This window comes from Varanus komodoensis, unplaced genomic scaffold (genome assembly GCF_004798865.1).
Source record: "Varanus komodoensis strain SLA01 unplaced genomic scaffold, ASM479886v1 scaffold20_1, whole genome shotgun sequence".
NCBI classification, from domain to species: Eukaryota; Metazoa; Chordata; class Lepidosauria; order Squamata; family Varanidae; genus Varanus; species Varanus komodoensis.
The window spans coordinates 15503692-15530508 of record NW_025335587.1 but is presented as its reverse complement, the minus strand read 5'-3'; the positions used below and the strand labels follow the sequence as shown (position 1 = coordinate 15530508).

Genomic DNA, 26817 nt, shown 5'->3' with positions numbered 1-26817 from the left:
CCCGTCCCGTCCCCGCCGCCGCCGCCTCCTCCGCCCCGGCCAGGGCTGCAGGTGCCCCGCGCCCTGCCCCGCCCCGCCGCGCCGCGCCACGCCACGCCATGAGCTGCTCCGAAGACGCCGCGAAGGAGAAATTGCTGTGGAACGTCAAGAAGGAGGTAAGGGGCACGGGGGCGCTTGCTCCCCACCTGCCCCTCCTGGGGCGCCTCCGGGGCGGCCGCCCCGCCCGCCTCCCGCGCAGGCTTCCTCGGCGCCGCTCCTCGCGAGGAGAGCCTGCGCGCGCACGAAGATGCGGGGGGTGGGCCGGGTGCGTTTTGGGGGGCCCCGCTGCGCGCCCGGAGAGGCGCTGGCGCTTGCGGGCCGAGGGATTTCTCCTCGTCCTGGGAGGGGGGAGGGAGGGAGGGGGACCGGTAAGAAAGAGCGTTTGTGTCTGCTCGGTGGGGAGAGAAAGCCCTCTGTGCATGCTCAGAGGTGCTCTTCTTCAGCAGCACCTTGCATTTTGCGGCAACTGGCCCGTTTGGCCGGAACGGGACCCAGGGGAATGCTCGTGTGTGCGCAGCAAGATGTAGACCGTTCTCCGAATTGGATTTACTTTGGAGCTGGTCTGGCTGGGCTGATGCAGGGCTTCAGCTCCAGCATCTGTTTCCCTGCAGGCCTCCCTAGCTCAGTTATGTGAGTGGTAGTGGGTGACACCGCCCTGGGGCATGTGCGGAGAGCTTTTTCCTTTCCCACGCTAGGAAGCCCACCCTCCTCTGCTCAAATTGGGCTCTGGGTTTGCGGACTTGGGCATGGAAGCTGCCAAGCAACGCCCCCAGCCCCACGTCCAGGTCCCTAGTGAAAGGGGACTCCAGCCCTGCCTTAGGCCACTGGGCCAGGTGAAAACTTTCTCCTGCCTACCTGGAAGTGCTAAGGTTGAACTGAGGACCTTCTCTCCGCCAAGGATGGACTCTGGAGCAGCAGGCAGTGGGAAAGGTCCTGCCAGCGGGGGTGGGGTGGGGGGCAGAACTACACAACGTGCTGCCTAGTAGAAGTCGTCTTTCTAACATCTTGCTGTAACCAGTAGCGTTTGTGAGCATGTGCAGAGTGCTGTTCACCTTGGAATTGGCTGCTGCTCTCGATGGGCATGGCAGTTATGGGTGTCAGGGGAGGGCTGCTGTGAGCCCTCGACCTCAGTACTCCAAGGGCTCAGATGGGGAAGTTTTTTTTCTCTCTCACTGCCCTGATCATTCATGGGTTGAATCTGGCTTGAGCAGCACACCAGAGTTTTGCTCCTGGCCCAGGGACACGTTGTGGCCGATGGTTTTGTGAGCAAAGCAAAAGAACTGCGGGGTGATTTGCCAGGAAGCTGGCAAGGGTGGAAGATGGTGCACTGCAAAATGGACCCCCTCCAAAAACACATAAGAGTAAATCCGCTGAAAGGAATAAAAAGCTTGGGGCAAGCGGGAGTGCTGTTTACATGCAAGGACCAGGGTGTTAGTACGGTTCTGGTACTCAGTACCTGTTCTAGCTTTAAAATCGCCTTTCCTTGGATGGCTCTCCGGGTTCTGTTTAAGAAAGGCAACCCAGAGTAGATCCCATAAGCTCCAAGTCTGCTCCTCCCTCACCCAGGGCCTGGGAGCCTTTGGCAACAGTGTTCCCAAAATTATATATTATGGTAGTGCAAATACTGGGACCCAAAGCAAGCACCAGACACAAGCGGGAAGCAACACAAGTGCAAATGGCAAGCCATGCGGCCTGCGACTTGTGCCCTGAATTGTGTTATCCCTCTTTTGTGAGCCTCCTCTGGTTCTGGGGTCGCCTCCTGGGTTCATTTCTGTGCTGAGCCTGTCTCCCTCTCTGCCCACTCCTTCCCAGTTGCAGAGGCTTGGTGACGCAGGCGCTTCTGCCCTGCCTGCCGTATTTGCTTCTGTGTGTGTGTGTGTGTGTGTGTGTGTGTGTGTGTTTAGGGGAGGGTGGGTGGGTGGGGGGACCACAGGAGAATTCATTCAAAAACTATGAGAGGTTTATTCAGTTCTGCATCTCTGGTGCGTTTCATGTCACCCTCTGGCTGGATGAATCTTAGATGATTATACCATGGAAGTGTTGCTCCATCAATTAACTAAAAGCTGCATAAATTTGCATATGAATAACAGGAGGATGCTGAAGGCGAATGAGAAGGAAGGTGTGTGTGCCTTTTCCTTTGGAGAAGATGCATAAACGTGTCCCAGGCAGCACTGATTCAGAGAGAGCTCTTTTTTTTCTCCTCCTCCTCCTCCTCCTCCTCCTCCTTTTTCCTCCTCAAATCTCTCTCTCTTTGTGTTTGTGTGTGGGGGGGGATGCCATCTTGTCAGAGAGGGAGGGAGGAAGCGTGAATGCCAACTTAAGAATGTGTTATAAGAGGATTTCCTCTTCTGTGTGTCGGTTTATGAGAGCAATGGTGACAAGGGGAAATACCTCTTCAGAGATTTGGAAGCCCTTCTATTCAATGAATCTTAAATTTCATGCTAGAATCACGTACTGAGAGAGCGAGAGCGAGAGCGTGAGAGCACAGGCAGCAGGCCTCACGACTTTTCAAGCCATCAGGTAGTTTTGTACCCTATCAATTTATCTGTCTGAACATTTCAGGCCTCAGTCTGGGGAATTGGGAGAACCAGGCATTGTGTTTGGGTGGCTGATACATCTGTCTCTTGGCTTATGTTTCGCAGGAACCAGAAATCTCTCTTGGAGCATGTAACGCATATGCAATATGTACCTAGACTCCAATCTGAGTCAAGGGACTGGTCTGCCAAAGGTTCTTTTATTCCTAGCGGCGTAAGCTCATGAAGTCACATCTCAGAAATAAATACTTGAATTCTGCTTACGGACAGTTAGCAATCTGATCGAGGAGAGGAGATATTCACAGATAAGAGATATCTTTCCTTTGCCGATATTCCCAGCACTACGATGTTCACACTCTGTCTGGCTCGTTCCACCAGAAATTAATATTTCCCTCTTTCCGATCTTCAGGCTGCGCATGCTAAACACACACAAGAGGAAGGCACTTTTTTTAGCCAGCCTGCAAAAGCACACGGAAGTCTTTAGATTAACTACAGACTTTATGGAAGGAAGCCCAACGAGGACAGTGAGTTCTGAAGGTTCAAGAAATGCTTCCTGGATCACTAGCAGCAGGGAGAGGAGCTTCAAACGCTGCACCTCTTATGTTGCAGCTTGGTCCCCCTTGTTGATTCCGAATGGTTGCGATTTCGAGGATCCATGCACTCCTTTAGTTTCAGAGCGCATCTTATTCCTCAGGGACAGCTTTTGCTCCTTATCCCTCTTTAAGAGGGATTCCCAACCGGTGCTCTGAAATACTTGCTTTCTCACTCTTGATTTCTTTTTGCACTTCAGTCATAGAGTATATTATCAAGAACAGGGCTTTGAATCTGCCCCTTTCCATAATAATAATAGTAATAGTAATGATAATGAATGTGCTCCCCAGAGAGGTCTGCCTGGCACCGTCATTATATATTTTTCAGCACCAGGTTAAGACCTTTTTATTTAATCAATATTTTAATACGTTTTAATATTAAATGTTATCATATTTTCATTGCAGCCAGAGTGGGTCGTTAATTTGTTTGTTATGTTAGATATTTGTATTTTATTGTGTAAGCCGTCCTGAGGCTCTTGCAAAGGACGACGTACAAATATTCATTCATTCATTCATTCATAAATAAATAAATAAATAAATGTGTTTGTACAGGAACATGTCTATAGCTTCAAAGAACCATGTACTGTTTTACAAGTCTGGAAGAGAGGGGGAAGTGGAGGGGGAAAGGTGGGGGCCGTCAGAACATTTGGAACAAAACGTTCCCTCTTGTGTATGGGAGAGAGGAGAGAGAGCAATGGAGGAGAGGTGTGTTATGGACACAGGTCTTGTGTTTGGGTTTTGGGGAACCAAGGAGTTGGTAAGAGTGAATGGTGAAAAATCTGTGTTCGGTTTTGGTATGAGAGGATCGTCAAGGGATTGTGTCAGAGGCTTCCATTTCTAGCTGGGTGGAAGTGATCTATGTGGGCTGACGCCTTTCTTTCCTTGTCCCACACTGTAAGCTCTCAAGAAGATGGGGAGCCAAGTGTTGCTTAGCGTGAGAGCAACATTTCAGTATTTAGCAGGGACTGCCATGTTTGGTGGAGGAGGCGTATTTTCAAAAACATCCTTAACAGAGCTCTGCTAGACTGGACCAATAGTCTGCCGGACCTTCATTTGGTGGCTTTTCAGAAGCTCTCAAGCAGGCTCTCAAGGGGGCTGCAAATGTCTCTTCTTGCCATTTGTGCTGATTTCTGTACTGCCTTGAAACCTGGAAGCCCCTTAATGTCTTGCTGCCATTGGTCAACTTATCTTCCTTTTCCTCCTCCTCCTCCTCCATGATTCCTCCCCTTTGAGGACCATCTAAGCCAACTTCGCACAGCCTCCTACCTGTTGCAAGAGGGACCGCCAAGGGCTTTACAGGCTGGGCATGATGGGAGTTGCAGTCTGATGCATTTGTGGGGCACCAGGCTGCAGAGGGCTGATCTAAGCCCTTGGTCGCCATAAATTGCGTACTTTCGATGCATCCTTTGTGTGGCGGGTGAGATCCCCTCCAGCTGCTGATGCGAGTTCACCAGATGGTATTTTTTTTCCACTCAGCAATGCGGGGTGGAAAATTTGTGGATTTCCCTTGTGCAGTTTGTTCTTCAAGAGCTCCTGAACCTGGAGCTGGGTGGGACTGTACCACTTGGCTGATTTGGACTGCCTTGCGTTCTGATGCTGTTGTACCCTGGATCCTACCAGATCCGCGCTCCCCAAGTATGGGGAGTTTATGACGTTTCACATAAGAAGGCCTCCCGCCTGGGCCTCCCTTTATTTAGCACCACAATGCTTGAAACAGAAGTGGGCAACCTGGACCCCTGCAGATGGTGCTTGCCTACAATTCCCATCATCCCCGACTCCCAGCTCTTTAGGAAGAAGGACTAGGATGAACCAAAATCAGCCGTCCCCTACCTGGTCCCTTCTGGACATGTGGACCTGCTCCTCCCAACAACCTCTGACAGTCCCGCCATTGGCAGGCTGGGCATGCTGGGAGTTGTAGTCCAACACATCTCAAAGGGACCAGCTTGGAGAAAGCTGCCTCAAACAATAGTCCTCCCGAAATACTTTGGAAATCTGTCATGTTCTGCGTGTGGGACTGAATCCTAGAAGGGCAGCGTTGGAAGGGGGGAGAGGGCCATTGGGTTCAGCCATGGCGGTGCCCCTGCCCCAGCCCCGCTGAGCCCCAGTGCCCCCGAGCCTTCATGCTGAGTTCATCCTGGCTGCTTCTGAGCCAGGAGCTGCCATTTTGGCTGCCCTTCATGGCCTTCGAGGCAGACTGTGAAAACGCAGTGGCCAGAGGCCCCCGACCAAGGGCCAACAATTTCCAGTGGACTCCATTTAAAATGGTGTCTTGGCACCAGGGCCCTGGGGCCCTGGCCAAGACTGGGGGGCACCCCATGCCCAACCTGCACCAACCTGCATCTGCGACCCCTCCGTTCTCCCCCCAAAATGCCTTTTGGAAGAATCCCGGCCAATCCTACGCATACCAGTTAATGCCCTTGCTATCGGATTGTTCCAACGGTTCCTATGTTTTTCCTCCTCCTTTCTGTTTTCTCTCTCCTTGTGCCACTTATTCTCAGACCCTTTAATAGCAGCACAGCATGCTTGATCTTAAAACAGCCACGGGCCCATTCAGGAACTTGGTGATGGAGAGTTCTATTTCTGAGCAATCTGTTTGGTAGATTGGAAGCCGTTTCTGTGCTCCCAAATGATCCATATCTGGCAAACCTTTGCAAATATCGTCCCTGGGAAACATTCTTTTCTGGCTTTTGGTTTTCTGTCAGCCTTTCCATTCCCACTGGTAAGGAATTTATTGGTTTGGCTTTAATAGAAAGGTGCACTTGTGATTTCGTCTTGAAAATTTGACTCAACTGCTTTCCTACTATGATTGTTACTGTGTGTGTGTGTGTGTGTCTGTGTGTCTGTGTGTGTTTGTGTAAGTCTACCATAAAATGGGCCATTCTTCAGCTGGTTGGTTTCTTTTTCTTTTGGATTGGAACTGGGTCTGCCAATTTCTGGATGGCATACAGGAATGATTGTGTGGTGATCGTTCTTCATCCTAGGTTGGGGGGATGGATCCTGAAACTTGATCCTATTGGCAGTAAGAATTTTTTAAATCTGTTGCAATTTCTACTTTCACGTGACTTTTACCACCTGGCAGTCCTAAAGTTTCCAGACCAGGTAAGCCATTTCTTTCCAGGCTCAATTCAAGGTGCTGGTTTTGTTCCTGAAACTATAAGTGACCCGGATCCTGGATATCTTAAAACTTGCCCGCCTCTCCTATCAAGCCGTGTGTTCCCAAAACCTCTCACTAGCTCTCTCCTTCTGGTCAGCCAAAGAGAGATGGGAGCCCTCCTTGTTGGAAGAATTTCCAACAGCTTCTCATGAAAAGCTTCATTGTTGCTTCTTTTCTGCCAGGCAGCAAATGTTTTTAATTCAGTAGATTTTTTTTCTCAAGTTACTGTAACTTTTGTTTTGTTCTGGAGCTCCTGTAACTTCAGGAGTAATTTTGCTCTTTGCCTCTTGGGCTGCAGAAAGGCTGGGATAGGAACCTTGGAAATAAGGCATGAAAAGTACATCTGGGCAGGGAAGATGTTGGATGGGGTTGGGAAAGGCACGGCAAGCTGAACTCTTGCAGCGGTTATCTCATGTTTTCGACAGCGCTGTCGGGCTGTGAGGTTCGCATAGACCCATGGCCACCGGACTATGACTTTTCCTTGGTAGTTCTGTGGCTCCAACCTTTGACTGCAACCGGGTCATGGATGCTTTAGGTACAGAAGAACCTTCTCTGGGGAAGAGTTTCCATAATCTGGCCAATCAAGGCCCCCTTCAGAAAACTTATATGGCACAGTTATGCATGGCCTGAAGTCCTTGCTTGCTTGGAAGAGTTATACTCTGCTTCTTTATTTACTGGTGGTATTTTTTATTACTCCTCAGCCAAAAAGATTCCCAGGGTGGCTTCCATCTAATTCAGAAGGCAGCCTTGCAAGGGCTCAATATATGAACATAAAACATAGAAAAAGAGTGAGTGAGGAGGGGGTCTCCCAAGCCATCTAGTCTGACCCCTGGCTCCAGCCAGCTCTGCTTCAACAGCTGGGTATAGGCCCCGTGATGAAATGCTTCCTGTTATCCAAAACTCCCTGCTTTTAGAAAGCTAAGACCTCAGGGAAGGGGGTTCAAAACTAGCCTTCTCTCCAACAGGCTACTTTTCTGCGTGCAAGGACGATTTTGTTTAGGAATAATGTTTGGACATGGTGATGCTAACATTCTGGCCAGTGTCATTTCCCCTTGAACTGTCTCTGTCGTTGTTGTTGACGTTGTCGTTGTCGTAGTTGAACAGCAGTGTTTGGAATGAAATTGAGCTTTCCAAATGGGTGGTAATTTAGCCTGGGCTCAGTGGAATGCTTTTATTTATTTGTGATGGATTTAATGACCTGAAAGGACTCGAAAGTCCTTTCTGTTCCCTTCTCTCTCTCACATACACGGTGTGCTAGCAAATAAATTGTCAGCAAACACAAAGGACCTTAGAGGTTATTAGAAGCATGAGAGGACAGGAATTTGGCCTAAAAGTTACGAAGGACAGCACCAGAAGAACCAGTCTGCAGAGCAATATCCACGAAGTGGGAGCTACCACAAAAAAGGCCATTTTTCTGGCCCGCAGCAGCCTGAATCCCATGCACAGTTCACCCAGATTATGTAGACTGGAAGACGAGATCCTGGGCAGGGGATACGCATCCCCCTGCCCTGCATTCACCTAGCCCAGCCTCCCCCAACCTGGGGGCCTGCAGAGGCATTTGGACTGCAACACCCAGAATTCCCAGTCAATGGCCCTGCTAGGTGGGAATTCTGGGAGTTGCAGTCCAAAGGGAGGAAGGCCAGGCCAGGGCCGGCCCTGCTGTGAGGCAGGCTGATGCACCCATCCTAGCAGCTGGTGCTGTGGAGAGGGGGACTTGGTGTGGTCTCGGGGGACAGCGTTTGCACGCATGTGCAAGGCATGACCTGCCGTGGGTCTCCTCACCTCACCTGGGCTGGGCAGCAGGTGCTGAAGAACCTTCCGGCTGGCTTGTCCTGCATCTCAGGCAGTAGAATGTCCCAGGCTGCCCGTTGGTCCATGTTCCCCAGCACTGTCTCCAGAACAAATAGCATCCCTGGCATGGGAGAGGCCTCTTCCCCCAGTACTGTGGTCCCCATCTGAATTGAGGCAGCCGGTCGTCGCTGCAACCAGAAGCTGCAGTTCGGTGCTTCTGTCCCAACTTCCAGCCAGCCGTGTGCTGTTCAAGCCTTCTGCATTTTTATGGCACTGTTTTGGTCCCGTGAGGAATGGTAGCCCCTGCCTGCACTTTGTAAATAAATGATTTTCCTGATAAGAGCATCTGGGCATGGAATCCGGCCTTGCATCGTGTTTGGCCCAGTGAGCCATAGATAAGTAGCTCAAAGCAGGCGAGGAGAGAAGCGCTTTAGCTTTCAACTTTGGCCCTTCAAGAGTTCTTCCTGTAAGAACTTGTCTGTTTAATTTAGCATTCTGTCTCTTTCATTTTCTCTTATTCACACACATACCTGGCCACATATCTACCCCCACTCCCAAATCCTCTTCTTTAGATTTGCTTTCTGATCCATCTGGGAAGTGAGAGGGTGCCGGAAGCTAATTTGTTGTTCAAATATTGCTGCTGTGGAATATCAGTATCAAAATTTCATCTTCCGGTACCCATTTTTTCCCCTCCCTGATTTATATCCTGCCTTTTTCCTACAAAGGGCTCAAGGCAGCTTACATCATTCTCCTCCTCCATCTTATCCCCACAACAACAACCCTGTGAGGTAGGTTGGGCTGAGAGTCTGTGACTGGCCCAAAGTCACCCAGTTGGCTCCATGGCCGAGCGGGGACTAGAACCCAGATCCTCTGAGTCCCAGTCCCATGCTTTTAACCACTACACCACACTGGCTTTTCTTTCCCATTCATCTGGTCTTGGGTGCATTTAGACTTTGTTCTAAGAAGCGTTGGACTAATACATCAGTTTTGCTTTCCCCTCTGCATTTGTTTTCTTAAAGTCTCAAGTTCCTTTATCATGTTTCTAAAGAATTTGGTAAGCTCTTATTGCAAACACCCAGGAGGCCAACCAAATGGTCGCCTGTCACTAGTTGCAAGCTCTTTGAACAATCGGTCACTAGTTCCAATTTTTGCTGCAAAGCGTCTTTGGAAAAAGTTGTGTGTGTTTTTGTCCCTGGGAAGGAAGCCAAAAAGACAGCGTTGGAACACCTCTAATGGACAGACGTGTCTTTGCCCACACAAGTTACAACGAGCTGGGCGCTGTCGGCTTACACTGCTAATTAAAGCAGACTTTTATATTACAAAGAAAGAACTGTGGTGAAACCCAGATAGCTGTTTATGGTAAGAAAATACGGGGGAAGGTGGGACTTAGAGCAGTGCAAGTGTGTGTGGGTAGAAACTACTGAGCAATGCCGTGTCCTCTCCAAAGAGGAGGCAAAAAGGGGGGGCAGGAAGGGGTGTAACCCCCCCCCCCGATTTCCCCATGGAAGGAGTCATTCCACTCCCTTGATCATTTTAGCTGTGGTAACGGGAACCATCCACGCTATTCCTGCCGCAGTTGCACCATAAACAAATTGTACGAGTGTGATCTTTCCAGTTTTCTTCTCAGCTCCTTTCTTAATTATGCCCAACGTGGTGTTAATTCAATTACTACATTTTGATCCAGCCCCGTTTTTTTCCTTCCAAGAAACTCAAGGTAGCTTCCCTAGTTCTCCCCACTTATTCTTGCATTCACGACAACAACCCTGTGAGGTAGCTCTGCCGTTTTCACAGCAGGTTCACTGCTGGTGGCTGAGTGGACTGCCTTAACCGTGAACTCTTTCTTGGTCGCTTCCTGGCCAAGTATAGATGAATATGTGAAGTTGGGATTTTTTTTTGCCCCATTTGGCCTCGTTTTGCACCATCCCTAGCCTGCTGGCAGCAAGATAATTCCCCTTGATCTCAGGCAGTCACCTCAGTTTCCCTCCTGCTTTTTTATGGCCACAGAACACCCATTTCCACCTACAGCTTTCTTTATTTTTAATTGCAGGTGAAACAAATCATGGAAGAAGCTGTCACCAGGAAGTTTGTCCATGAAGACAGCAGCCACGTCATTGCGCTGTGTGGTAAGTAGCAAATCATCCGGTCGGAGATGCTGGCCTGCCGCATCCTGATCGTTTCTCTGGCTGGGTGAGCGCTTTTTCCAGCCCGTGGCTGCGAAAGCTTCAAGCTCTCTGCAAGGAAATGACATTCAGAGTTCCATGTGCTGATGCAGACAGCTGGGTCTGTCTCTTGTGCTCTGGTGGCAGCATCCAGTCGGGGTGTTAGATGAGGACTTGTGAGCCTTTGTTGTGGTGAGGGCTAAAGGGACAAGAGAGGGAGCTGGGGGTTCAGGATTGCTTGTCTGCAGGCTGTATTTCCTGGCTGCTTCTGAAGCCTGTTTGATCTCCTGTCAGAGTGGCAACATGGCCGCTGGTAGACAATCTAATGGAATTCTGTATTTCTTTTGGGGTATGTGCAAGCCAGTGTGGAATGCAGGACTGGGACTCAGGAGATCTGGGTTTTAGTCCCCACTCATCCATGGTGTTTACCGGGTAGGTTTGGCCAGTCCTGGACTCACAGCCTAACCTACCTTGCAGGGTTGTTGTGCTGAGAATGAAAACAGAGTGGATGTAAGTGCAGTGTAATAATAATCATACAGTTTGAATCATTTATACCAGGGTTTGTGTTTAGGCTTCATGTCCTCTGTCGTTCCTCTTTTGCAGCCACAAGGAGGAAATAATAAATGTTAGCTTCCAGTGTTAAACTAAACCACGATTCTCATGACATATAAACTTGGGAGAAACAATGGGTTGCTTAAATTATGATCGGAGAGAACATGCCGTGTTCTGAAATGAAGGTTTTCTTCTCACTTGTTCTCTCTAACCATAGTTTAAACAAACCACAGTTTCCTTCAAGTTTATATGTGGTTTGTGGTTATGTTTCCTGGAAAGCTGTTACTCTTCAAGCTTTTCTTTCCTGTGGAATTAGTACATGCATATATTCTTCTAGGATATGATAATAAATAAAGTGTTTATTTTATGCCCCAATTTCAGCCACCCACCTTTTATATTTTCTTTCTATAAACCAAAGCATGCCTGGGGCATAAAATACCTGAGGGATATATTGATTCTTGCCTCTGGGGCACTTTTGTTTCCCCACCCAGGTAAATGTATTGGGGTACAAAATATCTCATGCCCAAAATGTCTTATACCCAAACACTGAAATGTTGAAACTTTAAACCTGTGTTGGCTTTGATTCCAAAAAGAGAGTGGAAGATAAAAAGTAGTGGAAAGACTCTTCTTTCAAGTGATCCATACTAGCTGAAACTTGAAATCTGTTGTTCTGCTGATTATAAGCTGATGGAGGTGGGAGCTATTGTTTTAGGCAAATAATAGCATTTCATACGAGACATTTGCCTCACAGTTCTATGTATGGGGTAGAATAATGTCCCCAAAGACAAGCAACACTAGTGTTCAAAAAATTATGCAGAGCCATGAGTGCTGGAGGACAAGGTTGGGATGCCCACTGTGATGTGCATTTCCATTGTTACGAAGCATTTAGCTGGCGGTATTGAATGTAGACTAATCAGGCACGTTTTGGAAGTGCTTATATACATCTGACTTGAGGCGAAGTGGGTTTATACCTTTATAAAATCCCTTGGCTGGTATTTTGTCGTCTGCACACAAGTGCTTGAATGAATCTTTCAGGATTACTTCCATGTGTGGTTGAGTGTTCTTAGATTTGATGGACACCTGCTGTTCAAAGGAACCGATAGTCACTTGCTTCAGCGTTTTAAGAAAACAGAAAAAGAGCTCTCACCAGGCCTCTTCTGTAGAAGAAAGCTGGGTTCCAAGCTATTGACTCTATTGTGTTGTATTGAGGAGGGCCTCTGTGGCTGATACCACAACCTCGCAGCTGTTTGCATTGGTGGTGTGTCTTCTGAATACACATTTGCTGCATAACATCCCCAGATGTCCACTGGGAAGGCATCCGTCACTGCACAGGAAAGATTGCAGTGGGTCCGAAGCATTCTTTGCTAGGGCTGTGCGAAGGGTCGCACCTCCAGCTTCCTGAGGTTTTCTGCATTGTGAGCCGTGTCCGTGTCGGATTGCTAGCATGCGCAAACATTTATGCGTTTTTATTTGTATTCTCCCCAAAGTGCAAATCAGTTGTGTATGTGATTGAAACACAAGCCCTTTTCTCCCATTGATTAAAGCATCTTTCTTTGCTGTCCAGTGGGCAGGAGACAACAGGATGGCGTTCAGTGTGGATAAGTGCAAGGTCTTGTACTTGGGGCATAGGAATGGGTGTCATAAGTACAGGTTAGGTGACAAGTGGCTGGAGAGCAGCACTTGTGAAAGGGACCTCGGGGTGCTGGTCGACTGCAGGCTGAACATGAGTCAGCCGTGTGAAGTAGCAGTCAAGAGGGCGAATGCCACCCTTGGTTGCATAGCCAGAAGCGTGGCTTCGAGATCGAGAGAGGTGTTACTGCCACTTTCTCTGGCTCTGGTGCCCCCACAGCTGGAGTCCTGTGTTCAGTTCCGGGCCCCTCATTACAAGAGGGATATAGCAAGAATTGGTGCAGCAAAGGCCACTAGGATGGAGGCTGGTTTGCAGAGGAAGCTGTATGAGGAGAGGCTGAGGGAGCTGGGTCTTTTTAGCTTGGAGAGGAGGAGACTCAGAGGGGATCTGTTGGCGACATGCAGGTACGTGTGGGGGTGTCACATGGAGGTGGATCATGACCTTTTCTCCCCTGCAGTGGAGGGCAGGATGCATTCCAATGGAGCAAAGCTCAGGGAACCAAGATTTAGGGTGGGTGCCAGGAATTACTTCCTGAGGGTTCGGACCCTGAGGGTATGGAATGGGCTTCCATGGGAGGTGGTTGAGGCCCCATTGCTGAGGGTGTTCAAGGACAGACTGGACATGCACAGGGTGGGCATGGCATGAGTGGAGCCGGCTGGAGCCAGGGGTCAGACTAGATGGCCCCAAAGACCCTTCTGGCTCACTCTGTCTCTATGTTTTACAAAAGTGTATTTTTAGTGCTTACTTTCCAAGCAGGCTCTCTTTGGGGAGGGGCTTTTGCAAATCGCATTGCAAGCTCAGAAATGTTTAGACTTGGACTGCAGGCTGCCTTTGAGGACATGCGTGGTCCCAAGGGGGCGTGAATGGAGTGGCTGGGGCCCTGCAGGACCTGGGCTGGCTTGCTTTGCCAGAGCTGAATTGCTGGCAGCTTGTTTGCAGCCAGCTTGCATGAAGCAAACGGGTGGAACAGCTAAAAGCACAAGGCTAAACAGAAATAACACTCTCCCATCATCTGGACATTTTTTCCTTTGCTGCCCCTAACGTGAAGAGCAGTCCTCCAGATTACCCTAATGCACTGTTTCTCTCCCTTTGAGGAATGACTGAAAACGAGAGAAAAAGCACCTTTGGATAATTTCCTCCCCAGCAAATGGAACCGTGGCGATGCTGCTGGTTTTCACTGGGGTGAAGGAGGTTCGCTGGAGTGCCACGCAGCCACGACTGGCTCGTGGTTCCCTGTCTTCCCCTCCCCAGAATGTTCCACTGGCCATCCTAGGAAAAACAATGACCTTTTTCTCTGTGTACATCGCATTGCAAGATTCCTGAGGCAGACACTTGCAGGAAACATGAGGGAAACTTGATTAAAATGATTGATTTTAATGGCTTTGTCTAGCTGAAAGCAAATTGCTTTTTCATCCTTGTGGTTTTATAGTTGGGTTTTAAGAAAAAATTGTTTTGGTGCAAATCAGCTTTTCTGAGCCACGGGATGTGCTGGTCTGCTGTTCCACCATCCTTAGTCAGTGGCCATTTTAAGAGCACCAGGTTAGGAAAGACTGATTTTAAATTGATTCATCCCACTAGGCACTGGGTTATTTTAAAAAACAACACACCCTTAAAATTCGAACTGGCATTTATAGAGAATTATATGGAATCCACAGCCTTGATAACAAGCAGTGCTTAAAGCCAGCACATGAGGAAGGCCACGCTCTGGACTCTTGTTTCTCGACGGGGCAGGTGGATGGCGGTTCCATAGTGGTGGGGTTAACATCTACCCCATTGCCATGGTCGGACCATGACCTGGTCAAGTTTTGTCACCTCCTTTCCCCCTCCGCAAGTGTGGGGAGACAAGTAGGATGACCCACCCCCGGAGTCTGATGGATCCCGAAGGCTTCCAAAGGACTCTGGGGGATTATCCGGCTGATAGGGTGGGCGCTCCTGCTGATGCCCAGGTTACCCTCTGGAATAGGGAAATGGCTCGGACAACCAACACGATCGGCCCAGGTGCCCCCTCCCCTCCCACCCAGCCCGGCTGCACCCAGGTATATCAAGGAGCTGAGGGCAATGAGCCGGGAAGGGAGCCGGCTGGAGCGCAGGTGGAGGAAGTCTCGTGACGAGTCTGATCGAAGAGGCACTCTCGAGCCTCTTCTGTGGCAATAAAGTGGACAAGCGTGACTCCTTTGCCTCCTCTCTTGCTTCCTCACAGTGCCGTCCAGCTGGGTTATTTCGGGTGGTCCGGGGCCTTCTGCAAGCTGGTTCACCAGATGAGACCCCAGAGCCCTCGATGGCTCGCTGTGATGAATTTGCTCAGCACTTTGAAGGGAAAATCACTCGGATCCGCCAGGAGCTTGGCTCTGCTGTTTGTATACATCAATCTTTGGAAGTATCCAGAGCGCCATCTTATGTTTCATCATTGGATGAGTTTCTGCTGTTGCGACCCAAGGATGTGGACAAGGCGCTTGACTCTGTCTGATTAACCACATGCCCGACTCAGTTGGTTGGGAGGTCTGTGGATGTGGCTTGGCCCTGGGTCCAGGAGGCTGTCAGCGCCTCACTGAGAGAGGGACTGGTCCCTGCCCCGTTGAAGGAGGCTGTAATTAGGCCACTCCTAAAAAGGCCAGGCCTGGATCCAGGATGCTGGATAACTACCGTCCCATGGCCAACCTTCCATTTTTGGGCAGGGTGTTGGAGTGGGTGGCGGCTCAGCAGCTTCAGGCACTCTTAGAAACATAGAAACAGAGCAAGTCATAAGGGGTCTCCTTGGTCATCTAGTTTGACCCTTGGCTCCAGCTGGCTCAGCTCACAACATGCCAACCATGTGCATGTCCAGCCTATCCTTGAACACCCGCACCAATGGGGCCTCAACGACCTCCTGAGGAAGCCCATTCCACACCCTCGGGGTCCTAACTGTCAGGAAGTGCTTCCTGGCATCCAAATGGAACCTTGGTTCTCTTGGAAGATACGAATTATCTGGATCCATTTTATTTGGGTTTTAGGCTGGGTATGGGATGGCGATGGCCTTGGTCGCCCTCTACGATGGCCTCTGCAGGGGGAGGGACAGGGGAATGTGACCCTGCTCGTTATCCTTGACCCCTCAGTGGCTTTCGACACCATCGACTATAGTGTCCTTCTGGACAGGCTGGACGGGTGAGGAGTGGGAGGCATCGCTTTGTGGTGGTTCTGCTCCTCCCTGGCTGACCGGCTCCAGAAAGTGGTGCGGCGGGCAGTTGCTCCACCCCATGGCAGCTGCGTCATGGGGTTCCCCAGGGCTCTGTACTGTCCCCGGTGCTGTTCCATATTTACATGAAACCGCTGGGAGAGGCCTTTCTGGTTGTGGCACCCAGCCCCTTGGGCAAAGAATTCAGGGAGTGGAGGCTGGAGTGGTGACTGGCCCCTTGAATGTTGTGGCTCAGCCAGGATTTAAATCCAGAGCCCCTGCTCTTAAAATAACCCTCTAATTGGTGGTGCCTGACATCTCACAGCCCAAGGGATGAATTCCAGTGGCTGGGCAGAGCCGAAGGCAGAAGGAGTTGGCCAGATGAGCTGGCCTGTTTTTGCTTCAGTCTCTCACTGCTCAAAAGTCGGGAAACCCGGAAAGGAGAGTAGCAGCTGGGGAGAATCTCAGAGGGACAAATCTGTTCCCCAGAGCTGCATTTTCTACATCCTTGCTTTATGCAGAAGCCTGAACGGGCTCTCTCTGTGTTAAGTTGTTGCGTGTTCTGTACTGCCAAATGAACGGATAAAAGAATCCATACTTATGGATAATGGGTTGTTTATTAATCCAGAAGCCAAATCCAAGTATCACTTGGCATTTGCCTCTTACGAGTTTCATTTGATTATATTGTGTGTTGTCTAAAGAGTGCCAAGTTAACTCTCCTGTTTGCTGGCTCGCCATTGCTAAGTGGCCTTAATTTTTGTAGAAAGTCCACCCCACACACCTGAAGCCATGAATGCGATTGGGTGTCTGTGACGAACGTTTCCAAACGACGGAGCTGAGATCGGCTGTTGAATCGTCTCCCCTCAGTGAATTGAAAGCTGCATTTTCCACGGCCTTGGCTTGTGCAAAGAGGTGCATTACAGCTCGTGTTTTTTCCCCGTTGGGGCAGTTCTTCCCGTTCTATTTTAGAAAGCTCCAGCACTCACGCATGACTCATGTGCCACAAACACCATCCTTCATACAAAGTGCTTCCTGCTCTCCCAACTTCCCGGCATAGCAAGGTTCGACTGCGGAGCTGCTGGCTGGTCCCTGGGCCCCCTTCTCCCCTTCGAAATTTCTCTCATGGGCTTCCTGGGTGCCCTTTGACAGATGGTGAGGAGGGGAGCTGTGTTTTGTGAAAACCTAGTTTAGGAGGTGGTTCTGTAAGCTGCACCGTGTGACCCTCACTGCTTGATGGAGGAAATCCAGAGCTCCAGCAGCGCTTATGTCTTTGGCTCCCCAAAGATGGACCGTGGACGTGGAAGGTGGCGCCATTCCTGGGGACCTCCCTACCTCTGAAGGCCCAAGAGGTGCCATCCTTGCATTGCTTTGGACTTCCTGCTTCCTCAGCTAACCAGCCAGGATTTCATTGACATTGTTTTGAGTGGATTGTTAGGCTTCCAGGGTTCAATCAAACACAAGTTTAGGCGGAGAAGGGCCCATGGCTTCTTAGCATGCCCCAAGTAACCTGGCTTGCTGCATCGTTTAGTGGCTGCTGCTCTGAAATCTCCATGCTGGGATATGGAGCAGTATAGAAATCCTGCAAATAAATGAACGGATTAAACCAGTGAATGGCTCTATGCAGCCTTTAGGGTCACAGCCTTCTTGAGTCCCATATTTTCAACATGGTCCAGATAGTTTGGACTACAGCTTCCAGCATTCCCAGCCACTGTCCATGGCGGATGAAAAGCTGAAGTCTGGGTGATTCCCACGTGGGGAAAGGTGTCACTGTGGAGCAGTGCCGGAGGAAAGCCATCTGCCTCGTGCCTGGTTTGTTGGCCTCTTGGAGGCATCAGCTTGATGGGCCTTTGACCTGACCTCACAAGTCTCTCCAGAGGATCTTGGGGAGCTGCGTCGCCTCTGGTTGAAGCTGCCAGTAAGGGACAGCACCCCCCAAATTGGTTGTCTGCTCCAACCATCCAAACTGCTCTGATTGTCCAAGACGTTTTTCCTCATATTCACCCAGTTTGGAATAACGGCTATGGATCTGGATGCCCTATCTCCAAAAGGAATACCAAGGAGTCAGGAAAGGTGCAGAAAACTACAGTCTCATGGTACTTTGGGGGAGCTGTCAAAGTAGTTTGAAAAGGATGCGGTGACTTTTAATTGGCTTAGGAATGTCAGAAGGCAGCCCATGCTGAGATGGGCCCTTGGCCCTCCTAGCCCAGTATTTTCAACATGGATGGCTCGCTGGGTTTTCAGGTTGGAAGCCTTCCTGGGCCGCCTCCGTGTGGTGCTAGTTTTTCCAACTCAAGCACCCATCTCCAGTAACCTATTAGAAGGGCTGTGAACACAGACCTTTGAGCCTAGAGTTAGGAACATACTTCCCCAGCCCTCCACCACTGGCTCGAGTCTGACGGTTAGCCTGAATTTGGAGGAGCTATCCCTGGTCCTGAACGGGCCTCTGGGAGAAACTCCAGCACCATGGACAGCCCCTCAAAGCCAGTCTTGCTTTGGAGGATCTGCCCGTGGTGCTGATCAGAGGCTGGGAAGGACGTTCCGCAATATGAGTAGTCCTGAACAGTTCAGGCTGAAAAACAGAGTGGATAGACCACCCCCCTGGGCATTGGAGCCAACAGAATGGTGCACATCATTGGAAGGTTTTATGGGCATGAAGCTGGAGAAAGCAAAGGTGCCCTCGCTTGGCTTGGCTGTCCAGGGCCCCTTTTTAAGCAACCCCCGTCCTTCCCAGAAGTTTAATATTAGTTCCCTTGCAGCTGTATTGCTGCTAAAGCCAACAATGGGTTTACACAGCCAGGGAACAGGATGTGTGTGTGTCGCCGTCCTGCGTAACCGGCAAAGTGCTGACCTCAGGTTCGGAGTGCTCTCGTCACTGCTTAGATTGCTGGAGCCTTAGTAAAGTCTGTGCTGCCAGCGCAGAGAAAATTCTTCATATGTGCCGGTCCATTAAGGTCTATTTATAGCCAACGGTGGCTCAGGATAATGGCAATGTGCTATTTATTCCTGGCAGGAAGCAGGGAGCTGCATCAGGCCTCTGGATCGCAGCACGGAAGGCTCTGTCACGGCAGACAGAAGCAGTGACGGCTGCCCTCCTTTTCTAGGAGCAGCACTGGAACTCTCTTGCTCCAACAAGTTCACAAGGAAAGCATCGGGGGTGAGAAAGGCGGTTGCTTTGGATGAAATCCTCACGGTCACTTGGCTGGCTGGACTTTAGCGGCTCCAGTACGGACACCCAGGGTTAATTTTCCCCAAGCAAAGCAGGGAAGATCATGGGCACAGGGGGTCTCCAAGGAATCTGGAAGGCAGCACACACTGGGTTCTGCTAACTAACCCGCACATCCCCTCTTTATTTATCTTCCGCCACTGCCTTGGCACGTTAGCTGCGTATTCTCGTGTGCTCAGAACCTCGACCCGCCCTTTTGTCATTCAATCCTTTCCCCAACGCCTTAATTTTTTAACCCTGCTTCCCCCAAAATCCAGGCTCAGTGCTGTGGACCCGAAAGGGTGGGTGGAGGCTTGGGGGTCCAGCTAAAGCCATTTCGATGCCCAGCTTGCAACCCAGGTGCTCTCCTGAGAATACAGGTGGCTGCAAAGAACCCACCTGAGCAGGTTGGAGTTGTTTTGCTCTCCGTTGTGGCAGCTGGTACCGGTTGATGCCACTTCTCCAGGCTTTGCACCCATGACAGAGTTGTCTGCAGCCATCAGATTGCCAGAAAAGCCCATACATGATTGCCAGGATGGGGAACCAATGGCCTTCCAGACTTTCGTGGCCTACAACCCCCATCATCCCTGATCATAGGCCATGCTGGCTGGAGCTCATGAAAGTTGGAGTTCCACAGCACCGAGGGTGGGGGGGGGGGAGGTCAGCGTTTCCCCACCCTAGCTATACTAAAAAGGGTCCAAACATCGACATTTAACCTGATAATGTGAAATATAGTTGCACCATTCCCAATCAGTCGGTGCAGTGTGCTTCATGAAATGCTTGGAGGTGAGACTTGAAGTGGTGGTTATAATTGCTATGCATTGCTGTTGTTTGTACGTTCTGCTAGAAGAAGCGGAGGAGATCAGTTGAACGGCACGGAAATCTATTTTCTACCTGAATGCGGAAATGCCTGAATACCTGAATACCTGAATGCCGGCAATTAGACAAACCATGCTTTCAAATGCAGAAGCTTGTCCAGGGTGATGGCAAAGGCCAGGTTTTGTCTTTTGGAAGGCTTAACCCCAGAGCTGGATTTTAGCAGCTTTGGCATTTTCGCTCGAGGACGTGTGTCATAAGGGGGAACTCACGGTGGCTGGCTGGGTGATTTCCAAGTTTACCTATGAGAACGAGAAATAACCTCTATAGGTCTTTAAATCACTAGGGGTTGCGTTGTCTATTCTCTCTTTTTATACCAGGTGTGCAAAGTAGGAGATGATTGCGAAGGGGAAAGGATGGCCCTCTCCCAAGACATGAAGTTCACATAGAAAAGAGCAAGGATTAGTTTTTTGCTGTCCACGAGGGCAAGTTTAGTCATTATTATTATTTTATTATCATGAGCATCTCACTACTGTTCTAAGGAGCACAAGGGGGTTATCTGATCTGTTCCATTGAATCCTCACAACCTCCGCTTTACCCTTGCTTACACCAACCCCAATTTGCTAGTGTCGCGATCAGTTCTTACACTTCTCAGGCTCTCAACAGGCGGCCAAATTTTCCCCTCTGCTGCTTCTCCAGCCACTACCAGAGCATGTAGTGTTCATCCTAACTCAACAGGCATCCATCATCAATACTCATTGAGCAAACATCTTTGAGCCCCCAGGTGCAGTTTGCGTAAACTGGCCACATACCCCCAGTGCTCATTAGCAGACGCTCCAGTTAAATAAAGAGGTGGCAATGTTTCACTTCACCAAAACACCGGAGCGTTTCTTTGCAGCGGTTTATTGATGCATCTAGTGACAGATTTTATTTTCCTGGGCTCCAAGATCACCACAGACGGGGACTGCAGCCAAGAAATTAAAAGATGCTTGCTCCTGGGGAGGAAAGCTATGGCAAATCTAGGCAGCATACTAAAAAGCAGAAACATCACCCTGCCGACGAAAGTGCGTATAGTCAAGGCTGTGATTTTCCCAGTTGCAATGTATGGCTGTGAAAGCTGGACCATAAGGAAGGCTGAGCGCCAAAGGATTGAGGACTTTGAATTGTGGTGCTGGAGGAGACTCCTGCGAGTCTCTTGGACCGCAAGGCGATCAAACTGGTCAGTCCTAGAGGAGATCAGCCCTGACTGCTCTTTGGAAGGCCAGATACTGAAGATGAAACTCAAATGCTTTGGCCACCTAATGAGAAGGAAGGACTCCCTGGAGAAGACCCTGATGCTGGGAACAATTGAGGGCAAAAGAAGGAGGGGACGGCAGAGGATGAGGTGGCTGGATGGAGTCACTGAAGCAGTTGGTGTGAGCTTGGGTAGACTCCGGGAGATGGTGGAGGACAGGAAGGCCTGGAGGAGTGTTGTCCATGGGGTCGCGATGGGTCGGGCACGACTTCGCGACTAATAACAATTCTTGCATCATCTGCTTCGGATGCACCATGACTCTCTTGCCGTGCAAAGAACATCTGGAAAGCACAGCCTCCCTTTAAAGTTTTGCCACGGGGGCTGCTGTCAAAAACCGCTTGCTGCTTGTGTTCTTTTCCTGATTATTGGATAATTATTTGTGTATCCACAAAGCTGGCTTTCCTGTCTGGCTAATGACTGATCGCGGTTCTAACTGCAATGAGACAATTAGTGTGATCGGCTCTCCATCCCGCCTCGTTCTCTGTGCTATGCAATGAGCCGGGGAGGGGGAGTTTGGTTCGCCTCTTGTAGAATTAAAAATGGAGCCTACTGCATCTGATGGGGTGCAGGACAGAGCAATTAATGATAGGCAAAACCAAGGATTCTGTTATCCGCACCAGCAACCCGTGGTCCAGGCAAGGGAAACTTGAGTCAAATCATCATGGAGTTCCATGCCTGGAAAGCAGGTGGGGGACGGGGGGAACCCACACAGAGCACATGAACGTTTCTGTCCTGCAACAGCTCTAGTTGCACAGAGAAGAGAGTGAAGCAAATAATTCCAAGATCATTAGTACAACACCAGGGTGAGCGAACAGCCATATATATACTCTTTGATGTTGTAAAGTTAAGCACACAAGGCCCAAACCAGAGTGGCACTGATAACACTTGCCCAAGGTAACCAGCCGTCCCTGTGTCCAACCTATCTACTCACATCCAAATTTGAAACCTTACAAAATACGATGAGAGGTGTTTTTATTTTTTCATTCATCAATTTTTAAACCCCACATTTTATTAGTAGAAAACCGAGGGTGGTTTAATAGCATCAGATGCAACAAACGTGTGGCTCAAGTCTTAATTTTCCTTTATTTAAAGCTGCTCGCCCTCATTGTTTCTAAGGAAAGTCTTTAAATGTAAAGTGCGGCTCCCTCTGAAATTTCAGCAGCTGTGTTGTGTGTGTAATATGTGCCTATGCATGAGAAAAAGAAGGGGAGGAAAAAAATTGTGGTGGTCGGAAAGGGGGGGTGCATTAATTTACAAATAGACCCATGTGTGACGTAACACTAAACCATGGTTTGGCACTCAGTGAAGACTGGCCTGTTCTGTCCTGCTCCTCGCTCCCCTCCTGCTTTGAGGCAAATCACGGTTTCCCATTTCATCTGTTTTACTCATCTTGCAGAAATGAAGGTAGAGCAAAGCACGGTTTTCAGTTTTGTTGCAAGATGGAGTTCAAACCATCATCTTTCGGCTGAGATGAAAAGGCACGCCTTCCAACAGGGCAGTGGGCATTGTGGCTTAGGAGACAGGAGGAGGAACCTGAGGGGTCTCCTGATTTACAGAGCAGCTAATAATGGCATTGCATAATTACAGCCGAACCAGGGACTTAGAGAGGCCGTATCCACACATGCAGGCAAATGAGGTGGTGTCTGGTACTTTCCAGTGAAGACTGCAAGTAACTCTTAGCACAACTGAACATGAAAGGAAAGGCACTGACTCCCCAGACAGAAGCTTTTCCCAGCCATTTGCCTCTGCCCCTATTGCAGTTTTAGTGGCTGGCATCTAAACAGATGCAAACGTGCCGAAATAGCATCGCCTTTGCCGCCGCCTTCTGAACAGCACCGTCAGTTCTGTGACAGCCCCAACTATTTTATTTGCTCATTGATATACTGCCAAGGCATCCAGAAGACTCTGTTCCAAACTTACTCTGCGATGTGCAGGGATGAGGCCGATGTTAGCAAGTGTGAGAGAGGCACGCCCTGGTTCCGTTTACAGACTGAAACTGGCCAAGATCCGGCGCCAGGTGGCCCTTTTGCGTGGAAACATCCTTGGCTTGGCCTCTGCCATTTCCACGGATCCTTGGAGGAGACCATCCCTGAAAAGCCGGAGAGCTGCCACCGGGCAGTGGGTGGGTAATGCTGAACCAAAACTCAGCTTTGGGTGGGTGCAAACTAGAACTTTCCCAGCTTGAGAAGTCACATCAGGAGAAACACTCTTCTGCATCCTATTCGATCTTTCTGGCTTGTTTGGGAGCTCCCGGGTGGCTTTTGCTAGCTTTTTTTACCCAGAAGCTAGCAAAAAGTTGGACAATTTGTGCTTGTTTGACCTCATTTCAACCAAGTCGAGGAATTGTTTTTATTTTTATTTTTTTTTGTTTTGCTTTCTTGGCCCGGCACTGGGAGGTGGTGGTTTGCTTAGCTTTTAAATTTTCCATGGGGGATGCCACGCGTTCTGTTCTGGTGATAAATGGAACTGTTTTGTTTATGAGTAAGAATACACAGATCAAATTCTGTCCCTTAGGAGCGTGGGTACCTTGTATATTAGGGTAGAACTGCTGTTAAGATGCAGAACTGATCATCAGATCAGAAAACATGACAAGATGGATTTCACATAAATGATTCAGCCCCGCTGAGCTGAAAGCTGCTTTTGGGTTTAGGAGATCTCTGAAGAATGAGTAACAAGGTGTATCTTTAAATGCTCCCCAACTGCTCATTTTAAAAAGATGTTTTTTCCTGTGTTCTTCAGCAAAGCCGTTTGCTGTTCTGTTCAGCTGTTACTCATCCCTGAAGAAGCATGTGTGCAGGTAAAATGTCAAATGCCAAAACTTTACTTGGGGCCCACGGCAACATTGGATAGAGACATTTTCTGGCCCTGGGAGAGGGAGGAGACGGCCCAAGCTAGGCAGGGACTTGCCCCATCTGACATAGCTAAGGGCCCGTAAATACGCTGAGCACATAAACTGCCGACTCGAGCATCATTTTGGGCAGACTCGGGACAAACCTGTAACATGGATGCCCTGTGCGTCCCGTCCCGTGTTGCCCCCTTCTCACAACACACGCCATGAGGTTCCTGCCCATATACACACATCACATGGGCCTCCCCACTTTCGTGTCACGTGGCCCTTCCCACACACATGCCACGAATTTTCAGGGAATGAATCACTTTTCTGGGGGGTTTAAATCCTCTTCCTTCAGTGTAGTTCCCACTGCTTGAAGGGGTAATTTGGTATTCTCTAAGCCATCAAAACGTAAAAGTTTTTTTTTTTGGTCTAAAAGAAAATTTCAAGAAAGAAAATACGGATTGTTTGGGGTTTTGCCAGCATCACTTCCTTTGCTTGATTTCTCTAATGACCAGTGATCCAGTTGCTAGAACTTCTTTTTATTTTTTAAGATGTCTGTTGTCATTGTTACGGGTTCTGTTTTTTGGCTCGCGCTCTGTAAGCTGCCCAGGGACTTCGTTAGTAATTGGGATGGTATACAAAAACCTTAAATGAAAGAAAGAAATACGCCAGAACCCAGCAACCGTGGGCTTTCCTTGAAGAAATGCACCAACTGAGGAAGATGCTTTTGCCACAGTTTGCTTATTTCGATGTCAGCCATGCGGGCAGGCGGGTGTGCAAGCACGCGTGTGCAAGCATGTATACATTTTATAAGAGATAGCGGCAAACACTTCAGGTTGTCATGTTTGCCGATCCGAGGTCTGCGGAGGCTGCTGTTGAGAAGCTTCTGTGGACGGAGAGAGTTAAAACTGTGCTGGGGAGATAATTAGATTTACCTGCCTTACCAATGCAATTAGGAACCTCTGACTGCCTGGTTTCTGAAGGATGCTTCCTTGTGCTTGGGCCTGCCTGCCTGCCTGCTGAGGCTTAGCTGTAGGCCAGAGGAATCAAACTTGGAGCATCGTAACCCAGATGATGTAGCAGGAAGTACGTGTCCCTCGGTTTTTCCTCCTCAGGGCCTGCTCGTTTATTTATTCGGTGACTTATTTAGACAAGCTTTTCTGTTCCGTCCACCCCAGCTGATTTCGCTTTCAGAACAATTTCCAAAATTAAAGCTGTTTCGTGCCCCCCCTATGGGAATCCCCCCTCCCTTGGCGAGTCGGTCTCCTCACCTGCTGCTCTCGGTCCTTGTCTTCTTCCCCGTCATCTCTGCGCTCGTTCGGCAAGCAAAACGCCACGCTTCTGCTTCCCCTCTGGCAAGCCACCCTCCCTGGGCCAGAGCGAGAGGGGGGGATCACACAGTGCCCCCCCCCCGTGGGAGTTTGCTGCCAGCAAATGCCCCACCCGTGGCTGTATTTTAAATCTTTGCTCTGCCCCGCAGTGTTGCTTGCTTATAATTTGGCTTTCTTTCAACCTGTAGACTTTTATATTGCATCATATCATACTATATTTTATGGTTTTAACTGTGAACTGGCCAGGGAGCTTCAGCTATAGAAACAGAGCAAATAAATACCTTTAGCCCTTAGAAGGGATATTTGTGCAGGGAAGCATCATATAAAGAGGGCCGAGCGGAGAGCTTGGCAGGTCAGGGCCAAATCGGCCTTTTCCCCGCTTCTCTCCAAGTAGCTTGTGCAAGACGCAGATTGTTCGGCAGCTGGGAAACGGAGCCCACTTTGCGGCAAGGAACACCGAGCCTCCCTTTGGCATGTCAAACTCCGGGGGCCTGGCTTCAGGTTGTCGGGCTCAAGGGAACACCAAAAGGTTAGTCTTTCTCCCTGGGAGACGACAGCCAGCTCCAAGCAGCCCTAGACTAAATGATTTGCTAGAGCAATAAGGGAGAGGTCAGCAAAATTACAGCAAGAGAAGTTGGATTAAATCCGTCCATTTTGTCTCTGTCACTGAGATCTAGATTCTGTGGGAAGGCTTTCCAACTGAGTATGGGGTTTTCTTACAGTGAATTGCTTTCCCCCTTTTCAAGGCATGTCTCTGCCAGTGTGCCGCATCTCAGCTGATGCACCATTTCCATGAGCTTCTTATCTTCCTGGGATGCCATGTGGGTTCTAGGCTGCTTTTGTGGCTTTCCGGATCACATCCACAGATGCTCGCTCTTTTTAGTATTCAGCAGGCTCTTTAATGCTGGATGATGGGACGGTTTGGCAAGAGCAGTGGGCATGAAAAACCCTAGAACAGCTTTCTTTTCTGCTACAGCTAGAGGTCTTATTGAAGAAGACTGTCCTATCTCCCCGTCTTCCCCTCTCAAGGCTAAACATGCCCAGTTCTCTTAATCTCTCCCCACAGAGTTTTATTCGTGGTCCCTCCTCTGGCCCCTTTCCAGCTTGTCTGCATCTCTCTTCAACTCTGGTGCCCAGAACTGAACACAGGACTCCAGATGGGCCCCAACCCTAAACCTCTCCATTGTGGAGTAAAGGGGAACCAGAACGTTGCGTGCCCGGGAAGTGATGCTCCTGTTAATGCGGTCCCAGATTGCAGTTGCTGAGTCTTATCCATCTAGTGCTCTGCACCAATTCCAAGCTCCTTCGCACTCATGGTGTTGTTGAGACTCCGAGAGTCCATTCGTGTGGGCCGTGAGTCGAGTTCCAAGAAGCAGGTAGCTAGCCGAGACACACACACACACATCCTCAGAGGCCTGTACGCCCCCAGCCTCATAGGAATGCTGAATTCCCAGGCTGACTCCACACAGACTTTCGAATCGCCCCCATGGCTTTCCTCTCGGGACTTGCTGCCAGCGTTCCTGTGCTACTTACCTGCGCACAAGCTTGAGCTTTACAAAACCGCGGAGAGGGCTTCAACAATCCAGTTTCCCTGGATGCCTGCCAAGATGCTTAACGGCGAAATGCCCTCGTCTGCTGCGCCTGTCATTTATTTGCTCCATTAATATTTGATGGACCACTTTAAAAAATTTTAGTGGCAGAAGTAACAATGACAACAGAGCAACCGCAAGCAGTTCCTAAG

At 49.5% G+C, this 26817-nt stretch overlaps 1 protein-coding gene across 2 annotated transcripts in view; it reads left to right on the top strand.

Moving 5' to 3' along the window:
• The first annotated feature begins 121 nt into the window (after positions 1-121).
• Positions 122-26817, top strand: part of SGSM2 (small G protein signaling modulator 2) — a 65015-nt gene continuing 38319 nt past the window's right edge. For both annotated transcript variants that reach the window (XM_044429822.1, XM_044429820.1), the window contains exons 1-2: positions 122-155; positions 10156-10231. In XM_044429822.1, the coding sequence (XP_044285757.1) occupies positions 10168-10231 (64 nt within the window). In that variant the 5' untranslated portion in view covers positions 122-155; positions 10156-10167. The remainder of the gene's footprint in view (positions 156-10155; positions 10232-26817) is intronic.